Raw genomic sequence first — 24,315 nt, 5'->3', positions numbered from 1 at the left:
CTGGGGTTCAAGTGATTCTCCTGCCTCAGCCTCCCAAGTAGCTGGGATTACAGCTACCTGCCACCATACCTGGCTAATTTTTAAAATATTTTTAGTAGAGACAGGGTTTCACCATGTTGGTCAGGCTGGTCTTGAACTCCTGACCTCAGGCGATTCACCCTCCTCAGGTGCTGGGATTACAGATGTGAACCACTGTGCTTGGCCCAAAAATGACTTATTCTCTCACTTTATTCAGCCCCTGTCCATATGTCACCTCCTGAGACTTTTGCTTCCGGTGATAAGGGAGTAACAAAGACTAAATGTAACCTCCTTCTTCAAACGACTAGACTACCAGAAATATATATGAATATGTAAACAAAAGAAGCATTTTCAGGCTTTGAACCACAGATAGCTCAGCACTGTAATCTCTGGGAAAAGTGGGGAAAACTGAGGCGAGTCTTATGGTTGCCTCAGCTTTTCGTCAGGGGGCAATTTTTGGAATATGGACACAGAGGAGGTGAACCTAAACAGAGTCCAGTGACCTCATTGAGTTGAGGAGGTGAAGACTGAAGTTTGGGAAGCCTAAGGTGGCTGGAAGTTGTGGGGCAGAATTACAGAAGGAGCGAAGCAGGAAGAGCTCCAGAAAGCTGCGTGGGATCTCAGTGGGTCTCTGCTGAGTCTTAGGCCGTGCATACATGGAGTGTTAATCCACAAAGCTGGGCAAAGAATAACCGGGGAATTGATAAGCTGAACCACTTCTGGGGCTCACACAGGGCAGGGAGGCATTTGAGGGCTGAGCAGTCAGAGTGAAGGGTCTGTGGTGATGGCTGGGAGCATTCAGTGGAGACTCCAAAGAAGTTCTGCCGTAACGGGGAGGATTAAATCTTTCCTGAAATAAAGGTTACTCGAGACTCATCCTATTTACCTTAAGCAAAAGGCCTTGAAGGCATCAGGCTGATTTGCAAATAACTGACTGCCAACACAAAGCCCAGAATTTTCAAAGGAAGACCAAGACCAGACACGTAGCATTGAAATATCACAATGTCCAGCATTCAATTAGAAAAAGTCTCTAAACGTTCCATAAGACAGGAAAAGGTCACCTTCACCAGTGGGGAAATCATTTAAGAGAAACAGATCCAGAAATATTAGAAATGATGAAACTAGCAGGAAAAGGATATTAAAACAGCTGTTATAACTCTATACAAAAATTTTAAGGAACATGAGCTTAGTGAAGAGAGAAATGGAAGCTAGTGAAAAGAGCCAAATGAAACATCTGTAACAGAAGATATAATCTCTGAGATGAAAATATCACTGGATGTGATTGACAGCAAATTAGACACTGAAGAAGAAACCATCAGTGAACTTGAAGACATAGCAATAGAATGTGTCCAAAATTAAGCAGAGGAAAATGCCAAGGAAAGGAAGAACAGATCCTTGGTGGACGAGGGTACAATATCAGGTGGTCTAACATGTGTAATTGAAGTTTCAGGGCAGAAGAGAGAGGGAATATAAAAAATGTTTTTCAAGAAATAATGGCCAAAATTTCCAAATTTGAAAAAAAGCTATAAACTCACAATCTAAGAAGCTCAAGACATTCCAAATAAAATACATGCACACTACCCCCAAATTATAATCAACACTGTTGGAAAACCAATCATGATCAGAAAATCTTAAAAGTAGTCAGAAAGAAAAGGCACACTATGTCAGAAGAACAAAGAATAACCACAACATTCTCATCAGAAACTGTTCTGGCCAGAGACAATGACAAATGTCTCCTCTTTAGAAAGGCCTCACTGGCCCTCCTAGGTAGATCCCCAGATGCTCCCCTCCACCCACTGTATCACACTCTGTGTTCTTACCTTGCTTTCATTATTGGCTTGCTTGTGGTATCTCTCCCCTCTAAAATGTAACCTACAAGAGGGTAGGAGCTTTGTCTTGTCACTGTTTTACACTCAGTGCCAAGAACAGTGCTTGGTATTTAGTAGGTGCTCAATAAATAACTGACAAAGGAAGTAATGCCTTCAGGCAGAAGAGTATGAAGGCAGAGAGCAGTAAACCATCCTTGAACTAGTAATGGTTCAGCACAATGAGAGCCCAAGATGTATAGTAGCAAGTGGGAGGAGATAAACCTGGAGTGTTGACAGATGTCAGGCCACAGAGCAATCTGTAGGACATGCTGTGGGACTTGGGCTTCGTTCTGTAGGCAGAGATTTTAGGCAGAGGAGTGTTAATATTCTATTTGCACTTTAGAAAAATGGCTCCTTGTGTCGGATGAATTAGAGGAGTGAGATTGAGAGCAGGGGAAAGGTGAGAGATGGTACAGACCTGTGGAGAGTAGAAGCAGAGGGGATGGGCCAGGTCTAGAAAGCTTTCTAGGAGGTAGAGTGTGCAGGTGTTAGTGACCAGCTGGTTGTAAGGGATGAAGGGGCAAGTTTTGATTTGTGTTATTGGGTGGATAAGGAATACAGAAAGCAAAGGAGATTTTAGGGAAAAAATGGTATATTTATTATCTATTGCTGTGTAGCAAATTACCCCAAATCTTAGCAGCTTAAAACAAGAAATATTCATTATCTCACAGTACATGTGGGTCAGAATTTAGGCTTAGCTGACTGCTTCTGGCTCAAAGTCTCTTGCAAGGCTGCAACCAACAGGTTGGCCAGGGCTACAGTCATCTCAGGACTTAAATGGGGAGAGCTCCTCCTCCATGCTCACTCCCGTGGCTGTTGGTGGGTCTCAGCTACTGGGACTGTGGGCTAGATAAATCAGTTCCTTGTGACCTGGGCCTCTCCGTGGGACAGCTCACAATGATATGGCAGGTGGCCTCCCTCCGAATGAGTGAGCAAGAGAGGGAGAGAAAGCATCCAAGACAGAAGCCACAGTCTTTTTATAACCCGATATTAGAGGTGACATTTCATCATTTCTGCCCTATTCAGTTAGAAACAAGTCATTAGGTGAGGTCACACCCCAATGTGTTTGAGGGGGGATTACACAAAGGCTGTGAATATCAGGAGGTAGGGATTATTAGGAGTGTCTTAGAGATAGTCGGCCACAGAGTGCATTTGGATACAGTGAATTTGTGGACTCTAGGACCTCCCAGTTGGGGATACTCTGGATGCAGATGGAAGTGTAGATGTGGGGCTCAGGAACTAATGCCTCTTGTTGAGATATAGTTTGGAGCCTTTGCTTGAATTTATAATTAATGGCTCAGGAATCTCCCCAACTTGATTTGAAGCTTCTAGAGGTCAGGAATGAAGGACAGATATCTTTAAATTCCCAAGGAAGCCCCTCAGGTAGGAGGTGCTCAACACATTATTGCTGATTGAATTACTTGGGGAGGCAGAATGTCACATGGTTGAAAACTCTCTCCGTTTAACAATTCCTGCTCTGTTAGAGGGACTTGGAAAGAGGCTTTCCCCTTTCTAAGCTGCACATTCCTTGTCTGCACAAAGTGGGTTTTCAAAAAAAAAAAAGGTAAAGCTTTTTCCCTGGGAACCCCATATACCACATAGGTAAAAGGGAAAATTTGGTCTGATCTGGTTGGCCTCCCCCTTGGGACCCCAAAAAAGAACCCCATTTTGAAAACCACTGGATGAAGTCATTTCCTGATTTTCTGCCAACTGGGACATTCTGTGATTTTACGACAAGATCAACTCTACATATCTCCCAGTTCGATGATTCTGTGTATTCAGATCCATTGATGCTACATATTTTATTGGACTTTTGAAAAGAAAATCATGCATATTTCCTTGAACTTATGAAAAAATGCCATATCTGGCTTTCATTAAGCACTTTCTATGTGTCAAGCATTGTGCAAAAAAATGCCTATTGCATTATCTTTATTCGATCTTATCTCCCCTACTGGAGTGTAAGACTTTTTCTAGTTCACTGCTGTATTTCCAGCAGCTAGAGTAGTTCTTGGGATATTGAAAGCATTCAATAAATATTTTCTGGGTCAGGCACTGTGACTCATGCCTGCAATCCCAGCACCTTGGGAGGACAAGGCAGGTGGATCAGCTAAGATCAGGAGTTTGAGACTAGCCTGGCCAACATGGTTGACCCCCAACCTGGGAGGTGGGGGTTGCAGTGAGCAGAAATGGCACCATCGCACTCCAGCCTAGACAGCAAGAGAGAAACTCTGTCTCAAGAAAAATAATAAATTAATGGTTGTTACCATTATCAACAACCCTGACAGATAGCTATGATTATCTTCATTTTCCAGATGAGATCACCTAGGCTCAGAGCAGCTAAGCACCTTACCTAGAGTCATCTAGTTAGTGTAAGAGACTGAGCTGGGGTTGGAGCCCAGGTCTTTCTGACTCCAAAGCATTCCTGTACAGGACCCAGCATATTCAAAACCATGCACCCAAATTTAGATTCTGGAAAATCATGACACTGGTGAGTGCAGACCAATAGGGCTGACAAGGCTTTACTGCTCCAGCTCTCAGCATTCCCAGCTTTACATTCATGAAACCACTGGGCATTGAACTGGGAAGAGTCCACCAGGCTGAGAAATTACAAAATATACCAAAAATAAGAGTTGATGACTAAGGATGATAAGCGTGGTCACCACAGCCTGCCGTTCTCTGTCGCCTCATCAACATCACATGTCTCCAACCAGGTCTGAAGTTAGACTGATGATGTCACCAGAGTCTCTAAAAGGCCTCATCACTCACTTCCACTTGTCATGTATTATTAAGCAGATCTATAATACATGTAACATTTTCTACTGAATTTCCATTTCTTTCTTTTCATGACCAAGGAAAGAAAAGTAGAGTGAGGATGACTTTTCCCAAATTTTCATCCTTATTGCCCTTCACTGAAAAATAACTTCATCTTGAATCACCCCCCAAAATGATCATTCAGGCTCCAATTTCATTAATAAGGATGGAGCTAAAGTTTAATAATTATCATTTAACTTATGCATATTCTATATAGACAAGTAAATGGATTTCCCTCATCTTTCCTCCTTGAATCCACAGAAGAGGGGAGTCTATAACCCTTTTTCTTTTTTCTCTTTATTCTCCGCATTATTTTTTGAGACTTTGGGGTTCTATTAGTTATATTAGAAACTTTCTGCATTATCACTTCTGTAGCAATAACGAGAGTCCTCTGGAGAATCGGAAGTCTTTGTTGTCTGAATCAGAATTTCATTAGGGGCAGCAATCTCAAGGATTAGCAAAAGTTATCCAGATGAAGAGTTGTTTTCGGCGGAGAGAAGAAGATGCTCACAAGTGGCTGGCCTGGATTGTAGGTTCTGTAAGGAATGGAAAGAAACTAGAGGGGCTGGAAGACAAAGCCTCACCCAAGGCAGCATGCTGGATTCGAGAGCAGGCTTAAAGCAAATGGTGTTGAAGACCTCCAGCTACACTGGGCGGTCACACAGGGCCCCTGCGCTTAGAAGGACTCTGAGCTTGATTTAATGTGCCTATCGTGAAACTGTTCATCCTTTTTGAACAAAGGGCCCCACATTTTCATGTTGAGCCAGGTCACTGTGTAGTTAGTCCTGCTTGGGTGGAAAAGCCAGCTCTGTCATTTACTAACTAGCGAGGCGGCCTCTGGGAAATCCATTGGCCTTCCTGAGATTCAGTTCTACTTCTGTAAAGTGGAGTGCATAATCCCTCCTTCAAATACTCTGCCATGAGGATTCAATGAGACTATGAATAATCAGGGCTTTGTATAGTAATAGGTGCCTAATCAGTATTAACTTCTTCTTAACTAAGAGGGTATATCTGAATCACCTGGGGAATTTGCTTTCTTCAAAATACATTCACCTGGGTTCTGCTCTGAGCACTTCTGACTCTGTAGGGATGTAGTGGGGTTGTGTGTATTTGTTTTTTGAGACAGAATCTCATTCTGTCACCCAGGCTGAATTGCAATGGTGCCATCTTGGCTTACTGCAAACTCCGCGTTCTGGGTTCAAGCAATTCTCCTGCTTCAGCCTTCCGAGTAGCTGGGATTACAGGCAGGCGCCACCACACCCAGCTAATTTTTGTGTATTTGGTAGACACAGAGTTTCACCATGTTGGCCAGGCTGGTCTCGGACTCCTGACTTCAGGTGATCTGTTCACGTCAGCCTCCCAAAGTGCTGGGATTACAGACGTGAGCCACCGTACCCAGCCAATGTGGTGGTTTTAAAAGGGTTCCTTGTATGACACTGATGTATATCTCAGTTTCGCAGAAGCAACCTTAGGTTTTTAGAGAGCTAGCTAAGGAGCCACTTAGTAAAGGATAGCAGAAGAAAAGGCAGAGGGAGAAATCGAGGGACTACTACTCATCCTCAACATAGTAATAAACCTATTAAAGAAGAAAGAGGTCATCAACTTCACAGCCCTTCAGACGACAAAGATGCTGCTGAAATGCACTGTGGGAATTCATCCCATTATCAAGGTTCCCATAAAATTTCCAACTGTCCATTTGGTCTGTTGAGTACACCCAGAGGAAGAGGGGCTGTGGCCAAGAGAAGCCAGGGTCAAGGCCAAGGCTGGGGACTGAGTTTGAATTTATTTTCAACTTAATGAACCTAATACCATACTCAATAGAGAGAGTAATTCTGAATTGTGTTTATCCTGCCCAGATTTTAGGCTTCGACATTCTTCTAATGAAAAACCTGAAGCCTATACTACTTGAAGTAAATGCAAATCCCAGTATGAGAATCGAACATGAGCACGAAGTAAGTATGTTGAGCATTTCATTGATGATGTTGCCATTCAGCTGAATATTCCTACCCTCATGCTGCTCACTTAACAGAACAAGACTGAACATTCTCAAATTGTCATAGCCAAATTGTGCTCAAGTCAAATAATTTCAATATTGTTGAGCTCTGAACATAGACTATCAATACAATACCTATCTGACCTACGGTAACTTCCCAGCATGCCATTTTTCTAATTTTTAAGGTCTGGAAACTTAGAAGCAGCTGAGCCTTCCCATCAGTTTTGACATGAACTAATTAGTTAACCTCAGGAGATGAACTAATTGAAATTCTATGAATATGATTTAGTCATGTTGACATACTTGAATCACTAAGATAAATAGTACATTTAACAGTGGTTCTGTATTTCTCCCCCTCCCCAAAAAATGCATTTAAGAAAAACTGGAAGGAAATACAACAGATATCAATATTGGGTTTAGGGGAGATTATTTAGATTATTTTAGTTTTCTTAACCCCTTTCTATATTTCTTAATTTTCTCCAGTGAGCACATATCATTTTGATAATTAGAAAAACATCGTGCTATTTTTTCTCTTCGTATATCTGGTTAATTTATAAAAGGAAACTGATCTTAAAGTAGTATAAAGGAAGTCTTTAAACATTTTCTTCTATAGATTAGGATAAGCAAAATTGATAGTATAACCCCTGGAGCTAGATGGAGGATTGGATGCTGATAGCCACTTGGCACCGAATCACGGTCTCCACTGTGACACAGAATCCTTACCCATTCAAGCTTTCTCCAGGGGTGTTTGAAAATGTCCCCAGCCTTGTTGATGAAGAAGTGAAAGTGGCTGTGATCAGAGACACTCTGCGCCTCATGGACCCACTCAAGAAGAAAAGGGAGAACCAGTAAGTGCTTTTTTATGTCATTCCTTTCTATCAGCTCTGCTTCCTAACTCTGCTTCATATCCTAAGCAGGTAAGTTCTTGGAACCTCTTACCATTGTGAGTGAGATTTACCTCTTAAACAATTCTAATAAAATATCTTCATTTTATAAATATCAGCCCCCAAACAACCAGTGACTCAAATTGGGAATAATCTGACAAATGGGCTTCCTTCCGTTGATGAATTTCTAATATCCAAATCTGGAATGTCTCTTCTAAGAAGCCACAGCTCCCTCAAGGACAGGCCTCCCACTTGCCTGCTATTGTTCATATAGTGCTTCTCCTTGAAATCCTCAAGCACAGGAAGAGCACAATAAAATGCAGGAGAAGAGAGCCACAGGTAACTAGGACATGGTAAAATTCCTTCCTTTTTATTTTCTTCATGTATACACTCTTGCAGTATACAGTTTTTGTTTCAAAATTGGCAGACCCCATTTAATGCCAGCTCTATGATATTTACAACAGTTGTAATTCTGCTTCATCACCCCCCCCACTCAGTGGCACATTACATTCCCCGCCCTCCCTCTGTGGAATCACCCCGGAAATGAATGATATTTCACTTGGGTATGCTGTTTGTTTTGTTTTTACCAAATTCCAGGTAAAGTAAGGGTTGAGTACATATCATTGTGTCAGTGTTTCAGGAAGAAAAGTCAAAGACAGGCATCTCAAATAGCACTTCTCGTACCTCTAGACAAATCAGATTGACCCTAATGTGCGCAGACAAGTAAAGCACTTGTCAGTGATTGTTCAAGACTGGGAGGAATGCAGACTTCCCCAAGCAAGTGGTGTTTTGCAGGTTCCTCTGCCAAGGCTTCTCATCACCTGGGCTCAGGCCCAAATATCACCCTATGGTAGTGCTTCTCGTGCTTGGCTGCCCGTTAGAACCCTCTGGGCAGCTTTCAAAAATACCCATGGTAGAGTTCCCACTTCTAGAGGTGCTGATTTTGATTGGTCTGCGTTGCAGGCCTGGCCACGGAAAGTTTCCCGGTTCCCTGGGTGATTCTACTGTGCAGCCAAAGTTGAGTGCCACTTCCCTGTGGGAAATATTACCCTGAAGAAGTACTGGTCATGTTCTGAGTTAGGCTGGATGGCGCCTGCCTGGCGGAGTTCTTCTCAAGAGTGTTCTTGACTGTGTGAGGCACAGATTGCCGCTGTTGGCAAGGCTCAGCTGAGGATGTTTACCTGTAGTTTGTAAAGGCCAGTCCTGCTCGGTGTGGCTTCCACTGGTGAGTGCTTCAAAGCTGTCCTCTGAGCAGCCTAGACCCGATGGCAGCCAAAGAATGTGTTCGCCAGTACATATGCATCTGCAGCTGCTTTCTTTAGCCATCTCAAAGGAAAAGCAGTGGATTAGTTGCCATTTGGTGAGAATTACTGCAATAAAACTCATTCCTCAAAAATCTATTCTCTAATAGTTATTGGTCTCGCCAGCAGAGACTAGGTTCTGGGAAACCATATGGTACTGTCAGGAGATTTGGGTAGCGGTGTATGCCAGTATGGCATGGCAGTACAGTGTTTTTGGGATGACCTTGGCATATCAGCATTCTTAGTCCTCTGGTGGGAAGAAGAAATTCAAGAGCCATTGCATGGCCTGAGTCTATTCAAGCTCTGCCACCTAAATGTGAGGGGATAGAGGGTTCTACTGTATTTTCATTAAATAACATTGAAACAAAATTAGTTTTATTTTTCTTGTTCTAGTTGCTTTTCTTTATCTACATGTATATAATTCATAGGAGCTGCATTCTGTGTGATCTGTATGAGCTACAGGCCTAGAATTTAATAATAATGGGACATAAGACCATTGGGAAAGATGGGAAACGCATTTTACAACTTATCAAGTCATAAATAGCAGCACCTCATTTTTAATTTAAAAAGCATTGACTTTATTGATAACCAGGAATAGTGAGAAGTTGGAACCTGACTTTCATTCTAATATAAAACCCTTTCCTCTCATCCTCTTCTTACCTACAATGTAACAGTATATGATAATAGTTCAATGCTATTTACTGATACTTTTTCTTAATTTCACCATTTAAAAAAAAAACTCAGCAAGGATTATCCATGAAAGTACTTTGTAATGCACAAAGTGTGTTTGTATGTAAGGGATTATGATCATTTTGATAATTTACCATGCAGAGGAAAAGACTGAAATTCTTCTCAACTCCTTTGAGTAGAAATGTTTCCAAATAAGTTGAAAAGTTACCAATTTATGCTGCACAGTGTTTCCTGTGTCTAAATCTGAGACTCTGTCACTCCTACTGCGTTAAAATGATGTCAGGCAGACTTCCAGGCTAGAAGGTACCTTTAGAAGCCAGGGTTTCTAGCCTTTGCACAGAATCTGACCTATTTTTTTAAAAAACAAATGGAATCCCAGCATTTCCCTTCAACTCTTTAGCAAGAGAGGGTCTGAAGTGTCTGTCCATCATTAGTCATTTCTTGAGAACAGTTTGTCAGCAAGACTGCTGAAGTGGATCTTTATTTCCCCACACAGACTAAAGAAAAAAAGTAGATACCCCGAACTCCTCATCTCCCCAGACTGCTCTGGACAGATGCAGAGGAGACATCAGAAGGGGCCCCAGACCTGTGTCCATGCATTGTGCATCTCTGCCACCTCTGGGTCTTGCAGCCTGGGGTTAGTTTCTTGGGGGACTGATAGTAGTCCTCAGGCAGTCTACCAGGGGACGAGCTCGATGCTGATACACCCACCTTGGCATAGTTGAGAGTGCCTTCTCTGGAGCTGAAGAGCCGGAGATTCCAATCCTGACTCTCTCACCAACTGATGGTGAGTCCTTGGAGACGTTGCCTAGCTGTTTTGAGCCTCAGTATCCTTTTCTTTAAAATGGGGATAATGATGTTCAAATAAACAATGAGAGGCCAGGCACGGTGGCTCACACCTGTAATCCCAGCTCTTTGGGAGGCTGAGGTGGGTGGATTACTTGAGGTTAGGAGTTCAAGACCAGCCTGGCCAACATGGTGAAACCCATCTCTACTAAAAATACAAACATTAGCTGGGTGTGATAGTGCATGCCTGTAATCCCAGCTACTTGGGAGGCTGAGGCACAAGATTCACTTGAACCTGGGAGATGGAGATTGCAGTGAGCCAACATTGTGCCACTGTACTCCAGCCTGGGTGACAAGAGCGAAACTCCGTCTCAAAAAAAATAAATAAATAAAAATAAATAAAAATAAATGAGAAAATCTTTTAATGTATAGTAGGCACTTGATAATGCTGAGTTTACTACTCAACAGTGAAAGTATCTACTGGACATGAAAGAAAAAGCAATGCTTAGTTGTTATTCTCTTTCCTGGTATACTAAAAATAGACTTTTAAAGTTTAAAACCAATAGTGTATCCTAAAAACGAAGCTGCTTGATTACTGTGGACTAGAATCGACATTGGAGCTGGTTACCAATGGAAGGTTCTGTTTCCAGGTAGCAAGATGTCACTGGCTCATATTTATTTCATGTGTTAGGAGAAATTACCTTTGGCTCCTGAAGGAGGAAAACATCTGTCATATGTGAACTATTTTGGTGAAGGTAGTGTTTTGTAATATCTAGTGACTCAAACGAGTTTCTTACTCAAACTCGTTACTTGAGTTTCTTACTAGGGTTCTCTGGAGGCTCTTTAGTGGCATGGGAAGGAGGAGGCTTATGGGGTGGGATTCTGGAAACATTATATAAATGGAGGTAAAATTCACTATCATATGTGAATTTTATGATAGTGAATTTTATCTTACAATTTAAAAGCTTACAATTCAGTGGCATTTAGTACTTTCACAAAGTTGTGCAACCATCACTGCTAGCTGGCTCCACGATGTTCTGCCACTCAAAAAGGAAACCATCAAGCAGTCACTCTCCATCCCCAACCCCCTCCACCCCAAGTCCCTGGCAACCACCAGTCTGCTTTCTGTCTCTGTGGGTTTAGCTATTCTGGATATTTCATCTAAATAGAATCATACCATAAGCAGTCTTTTGTGATTGGCTTCTTTCACTTATTATAATATTTTTGAAGTTCACCCTTGTTGCGGCATGTGTCCGTATTGCATTCCTTTTTACAGCTGAGTAATATTCCATAAGATGATAGACCACATTTAGTATTCATTTGTCAGTTGATGGACATTTGGGTGGATGCCATCTCTTTTTCAACCAGAGGGATGCTACAATTATCTATTTCATATGTTGGCACTCTACATTAGGTTCGTTAGATTTCATTTGAAGAGAGGGACTAGAGAAGTTTTCTATGAGAAGTTTTTCCTGCTATGAGATGTCTTTAGAACCCCTGTTTTCATCCAGCCTCCTCATTTATTGCTAAAAGCACATACCTTAGAACTCATCATACTGGTCAGTTCCCTGGTTCAAGAATCTCCCTCTGAAGCATTACTGATAGAGGAGCGGCATGTGTCCTGGCAAGACACGAGACTTGGTGTCAGTCAGGCCTGGGACCATGTCCTTAATCTCTGATCATTGCACTATGAGCTTGGTGGTCAAGTCACTTTGGTCTGATCACGTCTGTAAAATGGGAATCAAGGTACCTCCTTGGCTGAATTGTCATGGTCATGATATGAAATGACATCTGTGAGAGAGCCCCATGGAATCCGAGAGCATTAGACAACAGCTATTTCTTAGGATCACCAGGTCATCAATCAGGCTTTCCTTTAAAATCATGCTGATGGTGACAAAAAAGTCACCAGCTCTTGAGACAAGCTGTTTGAGTTGTGGATACAATGGTTCTGGCCCCCTGAGTCATACATGGGGAAGCTATGCTGGAGGGAGGCAAGAAACTTGCCCCAAGTCCCAAGACTAGTTAGAGGCAGACTTGAACTGGGCCCTGGGCCTGACTTCTGCAACAGTGTTCACTTGGCCATGAGGCTGCCTTGGGCTCCAGTTTCCACTTTCAATTCAAAGCTTAACTTTGAAGTTAACCAAAATAATAATAATAATCATTATCATCAATGGAAAATTTCTCCTTTTACTAAAGGTATTTGGGCAGCCTAAGTCTTTCTTTCTAAAACCTCTATCAGAGGCAGAAGTAAATGAATCGCAGTCTGGGGTATTCTGAAAACAAGGTGCTTATTCCATTGATTGATTCATTCTTGGCTCCCCGGGGAACCATTTTACTAGTATTGGGTTCCTTTTCCTGAAAGTAGATATTTCAGGGAACTGGACTCCTTTCTCAAGAATCACAACCATTCAGGACCCCAGTGTAATATAAATGAAGGCAGAGACAGGCTTGGAAAAATCGGCGGGGGTTTTATTAATATCACAACACCACGCAATGCCTAGGAGCTGGGTTATGGACTCCTTGCCTCTTATTCAAAGATATATATTTGGAACGTGACTTATATAAGGCCCAGAAGCCCCTTTTTCCACAGTAACATTTCACAATCCTCTCCCAGTTTCATTCACTTTCTATCACCATAACAACCAGGTTTGCTGTAAAGAGAGGAGTCAGCCTGCCAAGCAGCTGTGGTCCTAATTCAGAGGTGTTTGTCCACTAAAGGTTTTATTGGGCACTCAGGCTTTACTTCCTACCTGACTCCAAGCACATCTCTTGGGCCCTGTGCCATGTTTAGTGCTAGTAGATGAATCCCCAAATCTGGTGGATTCTATGTAGAATCTAGAATAAAGGTAAAACAATCTCAGAGAACAGAGAAAAAGGAATCTCCCAGTGGACTCTGTTTTGTGGCTGGGCCTTGTCATACAACCAAGGAATGTGGCTTTGTCCAATCCTGGAGAAGACTGGAGAAACCATAATCGGAAATCCTCCAGACCCAGAACCCTGCCCCTTAAATTGGTGGCACCTGTTATTGAAGTCCCCTCAAAAATAAGGAAAAGAGGTTCTTAATCTAGATATTTATCTAGATTAAGCAAGTAGTCATAAATGTAGAACATAATCTTTCTGACTGGAGAATAGATTCTTCCAGGAGAATCATCAGCTATTCTGCTGAATGGCCCATTCATGTGTACTGCTGACCTTTGGTTGAAATTCTGGGCTCAACTCATTCCTGAGGTGATATGGTTAGGCTCTGTGTCCCTGTCCAAATCTCATCTCGGATTGTAATCCCCATAAGACCTGGTGGGAGGTGATTGGATCACGGGGGCAGTTTCCCCCATGCTGTTCTTATGATAGCAAGTGAGTTATCATGAGATCTGATGGTTTAAAAGTATGTGGCAGTTCCCCCTTCTCTCTCTGTCTTTCCTGCCACCTTGTGAAGAAGGTCCTTGCTTCCCCTTTACCTTCCGCCATGATTGTAAGTTTCCTGAGGCCTCCCAGTTATGCTTCCTGTTAAGCCTGCAGAACTGTAAGTCAGTTAAACCTCTTCGTCATAAATTACCCAGTCCCAGGTGGTTCTTTATAGCAGTGTGAAAACAGACTAATACATGAGGGTTCAATTAGGAACCCTGACCCTACAGACAAGCACCCATTGACCCCAAGCATGTTTGAAGATTTTACATAAATAAAAGTCTGGGCCACAGAGAAATGCATATTTATTTGCATTTCATTTGCACTGTGTGTGAATTAGAGAAACAGATATTCATTTATTTCAGGTGTTTATTGAGCACTTACTATGTGCCAGGGGAAGACTACAGAAGCGAATTAGATTGCCAGCCAGTAGGGGTGGCAAGACCCATGCATCAATATCTGTAAGGTGGAATGTGCTAAGTACTGCAAGCATAAAGACAAACTGCTAAGGGAGGAAAGTGTCGGGGGAGAGGTAATTTCCTGATGGGAAGAACTTTTAAAAACCTGACAAGGAGGTGGCACTTGAGCTGAGGTTTAAAGCGTGAGTAGGATTGAAATATGAAAATGAGGGGAAGAAGGTCCCTGGTAAAGGAAACAGGAGGTCCCTGGTGAAGGAAACAAAGGCATAAGTCTCTGCTAGGGGAGCCAGGATGGCAGGAGGGACGTGTGCATGGAGTGGATGAGGAGAGAGGCTGTGGGAACTAGATGGGAACCCACAGCCAGAGGTTTATGGCCTTGAATGTTAAGTTAAGAAACTTGAGGCCAGGCATGGTGGCTCACGCCTGTAATCCCAGCACTTTGGGATGCCTAGGCAGCAGGTCTCGTGAAGTCAGGAGTTCAAGACCAGCCTGGCCAATATGGTGAAACCCCGTCTCTACTAAAAATACAAAAATTAGCCGGGTATGGTGGTGGGTGCCTGTAATCCCAGCTACTTGGGAGGCTGAGGCAAAAGAATCACTTGAACCCAGGAGGTAAAGGATGCAGTGAGCTGAGATCACACCATTGCACTACAGCCTGGGCAATAGAGGGAGACTCAGTCTCAAAAAGAAAAGAAAAAAGGGAAAGAAATGTGAACTCGGTTTTATGTGTGATTTTTATCTTATTTTTTTGCCCTCCTCTAACGAACATGCCACAGTCTTCATTCTGAATCCTTGGCGCAATATTCAAAACCTTTTTTCTTTCTTCCAACTTTTATTTCAGGGTCAGGGGGTATATAAGCAGGTTTGTTATGGAGCTGTTTTTCTATCTGGAATGCATGAAGTCTTGAAGGGTATCTGTGATTTTGTGCCTATGTGTATTTTTTCTGGAGCAAAGGCCAGAAGTTTCATCATATTTTCAAAAAGTGAAGAACCAAACTGTCATCCTATTACCACTGAGGCTATAAAAAGCCACAACAACTTGTCTGAGGTTCCTGGCTTCAAGATACACTGTGTTCCCCATACCTTGAAAGGTCTCAGGTTTCAGATGATAGGAAACTAGAAAAATGTGCATACATTTTCAAATGTGAGCAGACAGGAGATGACTAATGATAAGTACATTATTTTATGTGCAAAATGTAAAACCAGACAACTCTCTTCCATTTGAAAATGTATAAGCATTAAATCAGAAGTAACCAGCAAAAGCCTTATTTGTGGGAAGTCTGTTGAGAGGGAACCATTTCCAAGACGTTTGGGGAAGGTGGAATTTCCTGAGCTGATGTGAGAGTATCATTCTGGAGGGCCATTAGACAGGAGCTGAGCCCCTCTGCCGGCAGGTAGGCACGCTTTCCCTCTTTCCGTATGTGGAGCAGATGGGAAACTAGGCGAGCATATGGCCAGCCAGTCATCATCACGGGGAAGTGGCAGTGCTGAATTCTTTGTGGGCCCTTCCAAAGTTATTCCAGGTAGTGATGAGGTAGCAAATGTGTTTGGAAATTTCCTTAGGAGTTGCACCAGTGAGCCTTAAATGTTTGTGTGCTTTTAGAATCAGCAGATGTTAGCCTAGAACACAGCACACGCTGGGCATAGGAGACCAAGATTTTAGTATCAGCACCACTTGGTCTCAGAAAAGTCACTTAGACTTTCGTGAGTTCAGTTTCTTCATTAGGAAATAAAGGGAGTAATAGTTTTTGCCCTGCCTGCTCCACAAGGGAGTGTTTCTTTTTTCTCTCTCTTTCTTTCTTTCTTTCTCTCTCTCTCTCTCTCTCCCTTCCTTCCTTCCTTCCTTCCTTCCTTCCTTCCTTCCTTCCTTCCTTCCTTCCTTCCTTCCTTCCTTCCCTCTCTCTCTCTCTTTCTTTCTTCCTTTCTCTCTCTCTTTCTTTTTTGAAATGGAATCTTGCTCTATCACCCAGGCTGGAGTGCAGTGGCATGATCTTGGCTCACTGCAACCTCCACCTTCTGGGTTCAAGCGATTCTCCAGCCTTGGCCTCCTGAATAGCTGGCATTACAGGTGCGCACTGACATGCTGGCTAATTTTATTTTTGTATTTTTAATAGAGACAGGGTTTCACCATGTTGGTAAGGCTGGTCTCGAACTCCTGACCTTGTGATCCGCCCGCCTCAGCCTCCCAAAGCACTGGGATTACAGGCATGAGCCACTGTGCCAGGCTGGGAGAGTTTCTTGAGTGTGACTATGTATAGCATGGTGATAAATGTTCACATGTACTTCCAGTTAGTCCTTACACAGGATCTGCAGTAGGGGCTATAACTACTTCTATTTTCTAAATGAGGACACTGAGGCTTGGAGAGGTTGAGTGGCATGGCCAAGTCCACCTGCTTATGAGAGACAGACTTAGATTTAAAGACAGGCCCATCTAGCTCTTGCCCTGCAAGAGGACCAACGGGTAGGTATTCAGCACATTAAAGAGATGGGTGCCAGCAAGGTATTAGCATTCCCTGATTGGGTTCATGCCTATCCAAGGCTCTTTCTCTCTCTGCAAACTTTGGGGCAGGGACTCATGTCTCTGTCTCCAAGGCCAAGCGTAGAACCCAAGCAGGTGCTTATGAGTGAGGAAGGTCTGTGGCTTTATTTTCAGTAATGTTCACAACCAGAATGAATATAATGTAAGCCAGTGTACTAAGAAGAGTGACTTAAAGCCAGATTCCACATGAAACAAGAGAGACAGTCCCAGGCAAAAAACTCCCCATGTGCAGTTGTGCGTCCCAGACCTGGGAATAGGCCGAAGTTTCATGAGAAGATTGGGTGAGTTGGCCGGGTGCAGTGGCTTATGCCTGTAATCCCAGCTCTTTGGGAGGCCAAGGTGGGCAGATCACCGGTTCAAGAGATCGAGACCATCCTGGCCAACATGGAAACCCCGTCTCTACTAAAAATACAAAAATTAGCTGGGCATAATGGTGCCTGTAGTAGCCTGTAGACCCAGCTACTCGGGAGGCTGAGGCAGGAGAATCGCTTGAACCCAGGAGGAGGAGGTTGCAATGAATAGATTGAGTCATATGAAGTCACCCAGAGTAGACAGTGTCTGGAATACAAGAATGGCAATGTCATATGGCTAACCTAATAGTTGGCTGGGAATGGTCAAGACCGGCTTCTTGAAGAAGGGGGGCTTGCATTACCTTGGGCTTGGATAAGTGAGAATATATAAGTAGGCTTGGGAGAGGCAGGAAGCAGGTGACAGGTTTGGGTAGGGTTAAGGAGGCACCAGTGGTGGGTCAGGACCACCCATCATACTTCCAAAAGGACATTTTGGGGGGAGACAGACGCTGCTTCCCTGCTGCCCATTTCTTATTTAAATGTTTTCCTCATTATAAAAGTAATGTGTGCTTATTGTAGAAAAGCTTATTGGGAAGCACTGAAAAATGCATAGCATAACATCTTCCTCAAAGTCAGCCACCAAGAGCTGACCTTATTAACTTTTTACTTAATAAAAATAGTGTAGTTTTCTTCTGTCATTTATAGTTGAAGCCATACTGTCTGTGTAATTTTGGTATGCTGTTTTTATTTTTCTCCTTTTTTTTTTCCCTGAATGGGGTCTCACTCTGTCACCCAGGCTGGAGTGCAGTGGCACGAGCTTGGCTCACTGCAACCTCTACCTCCTGGTTTCAAGTGATTCTCCTGCCTAGCCTCCTGAGTAGCTGGAATCACAGGCACCTGCCACCATGCCTGGCTAGTTTTTGTATTTTTAGTAGAAACAAGGTTTCACCATGTTGGCCAGGCTAGTCTCCAACTCCTGACCTCAGGTGATTTGCCTGCCTTGGCCTCCCGAAGTTCTGGGATTACAGGCGCGAGCCACCATGTCTGGCCGATTTTTCTCCTTTTTATAAGGCAGTAGTTGCCCTTTCTTATTCAGAACTCTTCATGAACATCATTTTCATCAATGACTGGATCAGACTTTGCCTTCCTATCGGGGAATGTTCAGTTCATTTCTAGCATTTAAGCTTAAAGCTCTGTGTGCAATAAGAATGGTGTCGTAGGGTGGAGAGAGTCCCTGGGGCAGCAGGAATGGAGATCTCTGGTTTTCAATGTACAGTAGAAGGGCAGGGCGGGTAAGGGTTGGGGCCTGGGATTGAGACTCTTGGGGTAGATCTTGGCTCTGGCATTTGTCACCATAAATGGGGCAGAGACTCCCACTCTCTGTACTGTCGTTTTTTTCGATCCATAAAAGGAAGTTTTCAGTTGGATGTTTTTAAACCTACAAAGCAATGAGAAGTTCTTAATTTGGAGAGAGGGAATATGTTGCTTATTCCTAAGAAAGTGTTTGTCATGGAAAATATCCAATCTGAATGTATTTAAATAAATTGAACAATATATGTAACCTGGAGGTTTTTTCCTTGAGGAAGAAAGTGTGGAGGAAGGGGTGGTAAAGTGGGAAGAGAGCTAGCTGCAGCAGTGCCAGGTTCATCTTCGACCATGAGGGTGGGTTTGATTTTCTTCCAGTGATCTGCTAGATTCTCAGAAAGGAAAGGTCAACCTGAAGGTCAGTTTCAGTCATCATTTGAAAGCCCTTGGTTATCACACCAAGTGTTTGGCAGTGTTCTCTAACTGCTTTCCTTCCTTTTCTTTTCATGCAATTTCCATTTGTTCCTTCACTTCAAGCAGCCCAAGAGCCCTCTGCAACCGTCATCACAGAGGCTAATGGGAGAGCAGGGAGAGGGTGGAATTTCAGCAGTTCAGAGCAGGAGGATCCACCCTGGGATCCACCCCCAGGCTCATCCTCTCTGGGCGTGCGTCTCAGGAGTGAGAATCAGCAGAATTCTGTGTCTAGCTGTGGGGCTGGCTTTCCTGGAAGTGCAATTCCTGTCAGGGGGGATGCCTTTATTTACTTAGAGAGGATCATTTTCTTCTTCTAGACTGCACTATGCCACTGCAGCACCATAGACCAGTCCTGAGAAACTGCTAACATGTGAATGAATGCAAGTATGCGTAAGTGCACGAATGAGTGCTGAGGGCTTGCTACACGTAGGTCCTGTGCTAGAGGCCGGATCGGTGATGCCCGTAGTCTCTGTGAGGTATAGGAGGCAGCAGGAGCACCAACAGCCAGGTGAGCTAGGCCTGGGCATGAGGAGATGTGGGGCAGGAAGGAGGCAGCGAGTAATGAAAATGCATGAGTTATAGCTTTGTGCGTTGATATTGATGTACAGCAAAAGAAGCAAGTCATACAAGGACATCTACAGTACAGCTCAAGGAAATAAAATTCAGAACAGGCAAAACTAAGCCTTGTTTTATAGAGGCATAACCCTAAGTAGTAAAATACAAAGAAAAGTGAGAAGGAAGGATCAGAGAGTTGAAGGTGTTACTTCTGGACAGAGATGGGTAGAGGGAGGTGTGATCTGAGGGGTCACAGGTGGAGGCTGAGATCTGGCTGTGTTCTGTTTCTTAACCCAGGTGGTGGCGGTATAGGTTTTAGAATTATTCTTTAAATGTATACATCTATGTTACACAGGCTTGTAGGCTTGTATATGTGTGATATTTGAAAATTTTAGAGAAAAATATAAAGAAGTCTAATGTATAATAGCAGGATCACAGAGAGCAAGCAGGGATGGTGTCAAGAGATGGGGCCAGAGCTTCAGGGCCTAATTCATGGGTCAGGCCAAGAATTTGGCTTTTCCTTCTAAAAGCAATGGACAGATTTTAAAAGCAGGCTGACATGATGAGGTTTATGTTTTAAAACCATCGCTTTGCATGCAGCATGAAAGCCAAACTGGGGTGAGGCAAGGGCGGAGGTAGGACAATTCCGAGTTTTGGGAGATGTCAGTCATGTGAGTTAGTGGCAGTAGTAGGGATGGAGAGAAATGTTTGTATCAAGACGTTTTTAGGAGGATGAAAGTACAGGGCTTGGTGGCGGATTGGATCTGAGATGTGAGTGCGAAGGAAGAACCAAGAAAGGGCTCAGGTTCAGCAACTGGGTGACTGTGGGTGCCAGTCATGGAAATGCCACGACCTAGGAAAAGAACAGCTTTGTGAGGGCTGACGAAGGACCCTGAGACTTCCAGGAATATTATCTAATAGGTAGTTGGGTGCATGGACTGTGGTCTCATGAGAGGATGTGGCCCATTGCAAGAATAATTGCTCCACAGAGTAGACAGGGACGGTTTGGTCCCCATGTATGGACTAGACATTGTCTATACCAAGTGATTTTGGTGGCCATGGTGGTGAAGTGGGGTGAGCCCAGGACAGGAGGTCTGGGTTCAGATCCTGACTCTCTCCTCCTTTTGCAACATTCTTCACCCTGTTCCACCTCGGCATGCTCACGGAGCTCGGCCCTGCCTGCTGGCTCAGTGGCTGGGCACAGAAACATCCTGTCTTCACGGTGCCTTTTGTGTATTACCTCTGTTGTCTTAATTCACTTTTAGGCTTTCAGAGTTGTGCAAGTGCCTTGCAGACCTTAAGAAGCACTGGACCCCCACTATAAGCGGTGCCCGTGCCTGGCAGGAAGAGTGATTGAAGACTATTGAGTGGAGCAGGCAGTGAGGGTTTCTCTGGAGCACCTGCTTCTCCAGGCTTCCCTAGCCAGCCTCCTCCTCCGCTCGTTGTCATTATAGCCACCATCACCCCACACACCTGTGCAGGGCTTGGCAGTTTATAGAGTCATCTCAAACCAATAATCCTAAATGATATTCACTCAACCACACAAAATAGGCAGGAAATGAGTCATTCTTCCCAGTTCACAGGCAAGGGAACCAAGACTCAGCATGGCATTTCACAAGTTTTAGGCTTTAGGACTCAGTGTGTTGGAGGGCAGGTTGCTGGTGATGGAAACGGTTACCTGTGTCCAAATCTACTAGGTGAAGCCTCGGCTGGGGTCTGTTTCTATACACCATGACCTCTGTGAGGTGCTGGAGGAGAGAAAAGCTGAAATCCATCCTCAGAGGCCTGATGAGGAGCGGGATTGGAAATCCTCTGTCAGGAGGAAATGGTGGAGGCGCTAGGAATAATTTGGCTTGAAGAAAAAAAGACCCCAAGGGCATAGCATTTCCATTATTAGCTTGAAGGTGGTTATGTGGGAAAGGGGATGAAGTCTCTTCCGGCCCCAGTAGGCAGAACAAAGACCCATGACTGAAATTTGCAGGGAGATTTAAGCTCAAAGAAAGAAAGAAAACAGGCCGGGCGTGGTGGCTCAAGCCTGTAATCCCAGCACTTTGGGAGGCCGAGGTGGGTGGATCACGAGGTCAAGAGATCGAGACCATCCTGGTCAACGTGGTGAAACCCCGTCTCTACTAGAAATACAAAGGGTTAGCTGGGCATGGTGGCGCGTGCCTGTGGTCCCAGCTACTCGGGAGGCTGAGGCGGGAGAATTGCCTGAACCCAGGAGGCGGAGGTTGCGGTGAGCCGAGATTGCGCCATTGCACTCCAGCCTGGGTAACAAGAGTGAAACTCCGTCTCAAAAAAGAAAGGAAGGAAGGAAGGAAGGAAGGAAGGAAGGAAGGAAGGAAGGAAGGAAGGAAGGAAGGAAGGAAGGAAGGGAGGAAGGGAGGAAGGGAGGAAGGGAGGAAGGGAGGAAGGGAGGAAGGAAAGAAAACAGCAGCAGCAATGACTTTCTTTGCCCGGAATGATAAGGGTTGCCTGAAAGGAGCAGCAAGTTCCATGTAGCTGGAAGTGATCTCACCAAGCCTAAATAGCCGTTCAGTTCTTAGCTGTGCCATCTTGGGCAAGTCGCTTAACCTCTCGGAGTCCAGGTCTCCTTCTCTAGACGATGAGCATGCTGTTTGTTCCTACACTGCAGGTTGGTTGTGAGGATCTAAGAAGGTACCAAAGCACATCTCTGGGTACCCTCATTCTGCAAGTAGCTACTGAGTTCCTGCTAGGGACATGGCATATGCGATCTGACTTAATTTTCATGGCAGGCCAGCCCCTAACATTTGTGGGGCCCAAGAAAGAAAACAAGTTGAAACCTCAGCCTCCTTCCAGGCCTTCCTCCTCTTCCCACTCCTGACTCCATCCACCACGGCAAGGAGTTGGGTAGACACTACAGTTCACACATCCCAACTCTGTCCACACCAACCCCACCCACACCTGGCTATCCCTGGCCATCCTTCAAGTCTAGAGGAAGGCCCCAGAAGTACCATTTGCCCTTGAGAGGATGGACTCCAGCCATCTAGGAGGGGAATTTTCCCAGATACGCAGAAGGGGTTCCCAGAGGAGGTAGGGCATGGGCTCCATGTGAGTGTGTCTCCTTGGCCTCAAGGACTCCTTGCCCCTTGGGAAGAGGGCTACCAGAGTCAGGCTGGAGAAGGACCCTCTCAAATGCAGGGCACAGGCAGGGACCCACTTGCCAGGGTATAAGCACAGTGTTCTAGGCTAACTCAGTAAGTGGTGGTGCTTAGTTATAGTTACACTGGATGTACTCAGCCAGGAGCCATTCTGGAGCCTCAGTGGCAGGCTCAGAGGGAGGGCACAAAGCTGGGAAAGCAGAGGAGCGAGGAGGGGGCAGGGAGATGTGGGCCAGCAGCTCAAATGATGAAGTCCGTAGAGACAGATTGACTAAGTTTCCTTTTGGATCAGCATTCTTCCTCCTGTGGTGGTGAAGGCCCTCTATGGGCAGGCTGTTTCTGGAAGAGTCCCTGGGCAGTGGTAGAAGGGACCCCCTGCTTCTGACTGGCTAGCCGGTTTGAGGAAGACCTGAGACTACAAGCTCCTGCCCTGGGTGCCGGGCTGGGGTGGGAGAGAGTGGCAAAGCCCAGGCCTTAGCCACGGAGTTGAGGATAGAACCACAGCCCTATTAGAACAGCCACCTGGGCCAACACGCAGCGGGGAGGACACAGCGGGGCATCGGATTCTGGTTTGAGTCAGCAAGGCCACTTCCAGACCCTCCTTCTTCTGGGGCTTGGAGTCAGCTAACTGCTCCCTGCTGAGGTAGCAAGGTTGTAGGACTGGATGGGGCAGATCCACTGGATGTGAATCTTAGAGCCTGAAGCTAAGTAGGGACAGAAGAGGAGCGGCCACCCAGGCTGGAGCTGGTGGATGCCAGCATCACCTGAAGGGGTTTTTAAAGCCCAAACTGCTGAGCTCCACTCCCAGTTTCTGATTAGTTTGCACTTCTGACATGTTTCCAGGTAAAACAGATGCTGCTGGTCCAGGTACAACACTTTGAGAACTTCCTGCCTGCCAGCCCCTGGCCTTGTATCTGTCCCAGGCCACCTGAAGACCCTGGAAAGCAGCCCTTCATCTCCACTAGGGTTTGGCACTGTGTTCTCAGCAGGGCAGCCAAGAGGCCCCATCCTCATGCACAGTGATGGAGGATGCCTCTGGCGAGGGAGGCCATTGGAAACAGAGTTTGCCAGTAATACAGGGAACAAGACACCCAGTTTAATACAACTCTACTCACAGGTGTCACATATATTACTTGTGACCAGAGACCTGAAGAAGCAAAACAGAGCCACTTTTTAAATTCACAATTTCATGAATGTTTTCTTTCCCTGCCTTTCTGGGCAGGTTTCTTAAGACAAGTGAAATGTGAAATGATTGTAAAAATATAACCTTATTTAGGGAATAATCAAAGCATCTTAGAACACTTCTTCCAACAAGGGAGAAAGTTGCAGATTTTTTTCTCCCCCTTTCATTCTCTTCCAGCTGCTTTTCAGGCAAAGTCCTGGGTGCATTTTCGATTTGGACTCAGCTTTTCTCTGCAGCAGAGCCAGTGGTGGGGAAAATGTTTTCTCCAGACAGCAGCAACATTTCTGTCTCATTTGTTTGGTTTTACACTGTAACACGGCAGCTTGTGGGGCTGCTAATTTGAATTTAGGTCCTTCTAGGAATGCATCATTCATGATTGGTACATATATCAGGATGCAGATTTTAACCACTTAATTATTGAATGTGGAAATGCTTCCTTGCTTCATGAATGTTTTAAAATGGAACAATAGACAAATTACGTTTGACTCCCAAATTTCATTGTGGTTCTGAACCACTTCATATTTAAGCATTATCTAATTACTCTGATGCTGTGAGCTCTATTTTCCCTTGGAAAATTCAGTAGCAGAGTTATCTTGTTCCAGACCATAGAGAAGTCCAAGGCCTTCATTGGGAATAGGTCATCTTTGCACCATTTAGTTTGTCCTTGGATCTAGA

General features: G+C 44.5%; 1 protein-coding gene across 6 annotated transcripts in view; it reads left to right on the top strand.

The window, feature by feature from the left end:
• Window positions 1-24,315, top strand: part of TTLL11 (tubulin tyrosine ligase like 11) — a 273,689-nt gene that overhangs the window by 116,906 nt on the left and 132,468 nt on the right. For 5 of the 6 annotated variants that reach the window (XM_078375581.1, XM_054236534.2, XM_035256455.3 and 2 more), the window contains 2 exons: window positions 6,554-6,649; window positions 7,423-7,538. In XM_078375581.1, coding sequence (XP_078231707.1) covers window positions 6,554-6,649; window positions 7,423-7,538 — 212 coding nt within the window. Of the gene's footprint in view, window positions 1-6,553; window positions 6,650-7,422; window positions 7,539-24,315 lie in introns of those variants that run through there. The other variant, XM_054236568.2, reaches the window with a different exon arrangement.

Source organism: Callithrix jacchus, chromosome 1, assembly GCF_049354715.1.
Source record: "Callithrix jacchus isolate 240 chromosome 1, calJac240_pri, whole genome shotgun sequence".
In the NCBI taxonomy this organism is placed as follows: domain Eukaryota; kingdom Metazoa; phylum Chordata; class Mammalia; order Primates; family Cebidae; genus Callithrix; species Callithrix jacchus.
Note: the sequence above shows the minus strand (reverse complement) of the source record. Positions and strands in the feature narration are given on the sequence as shown.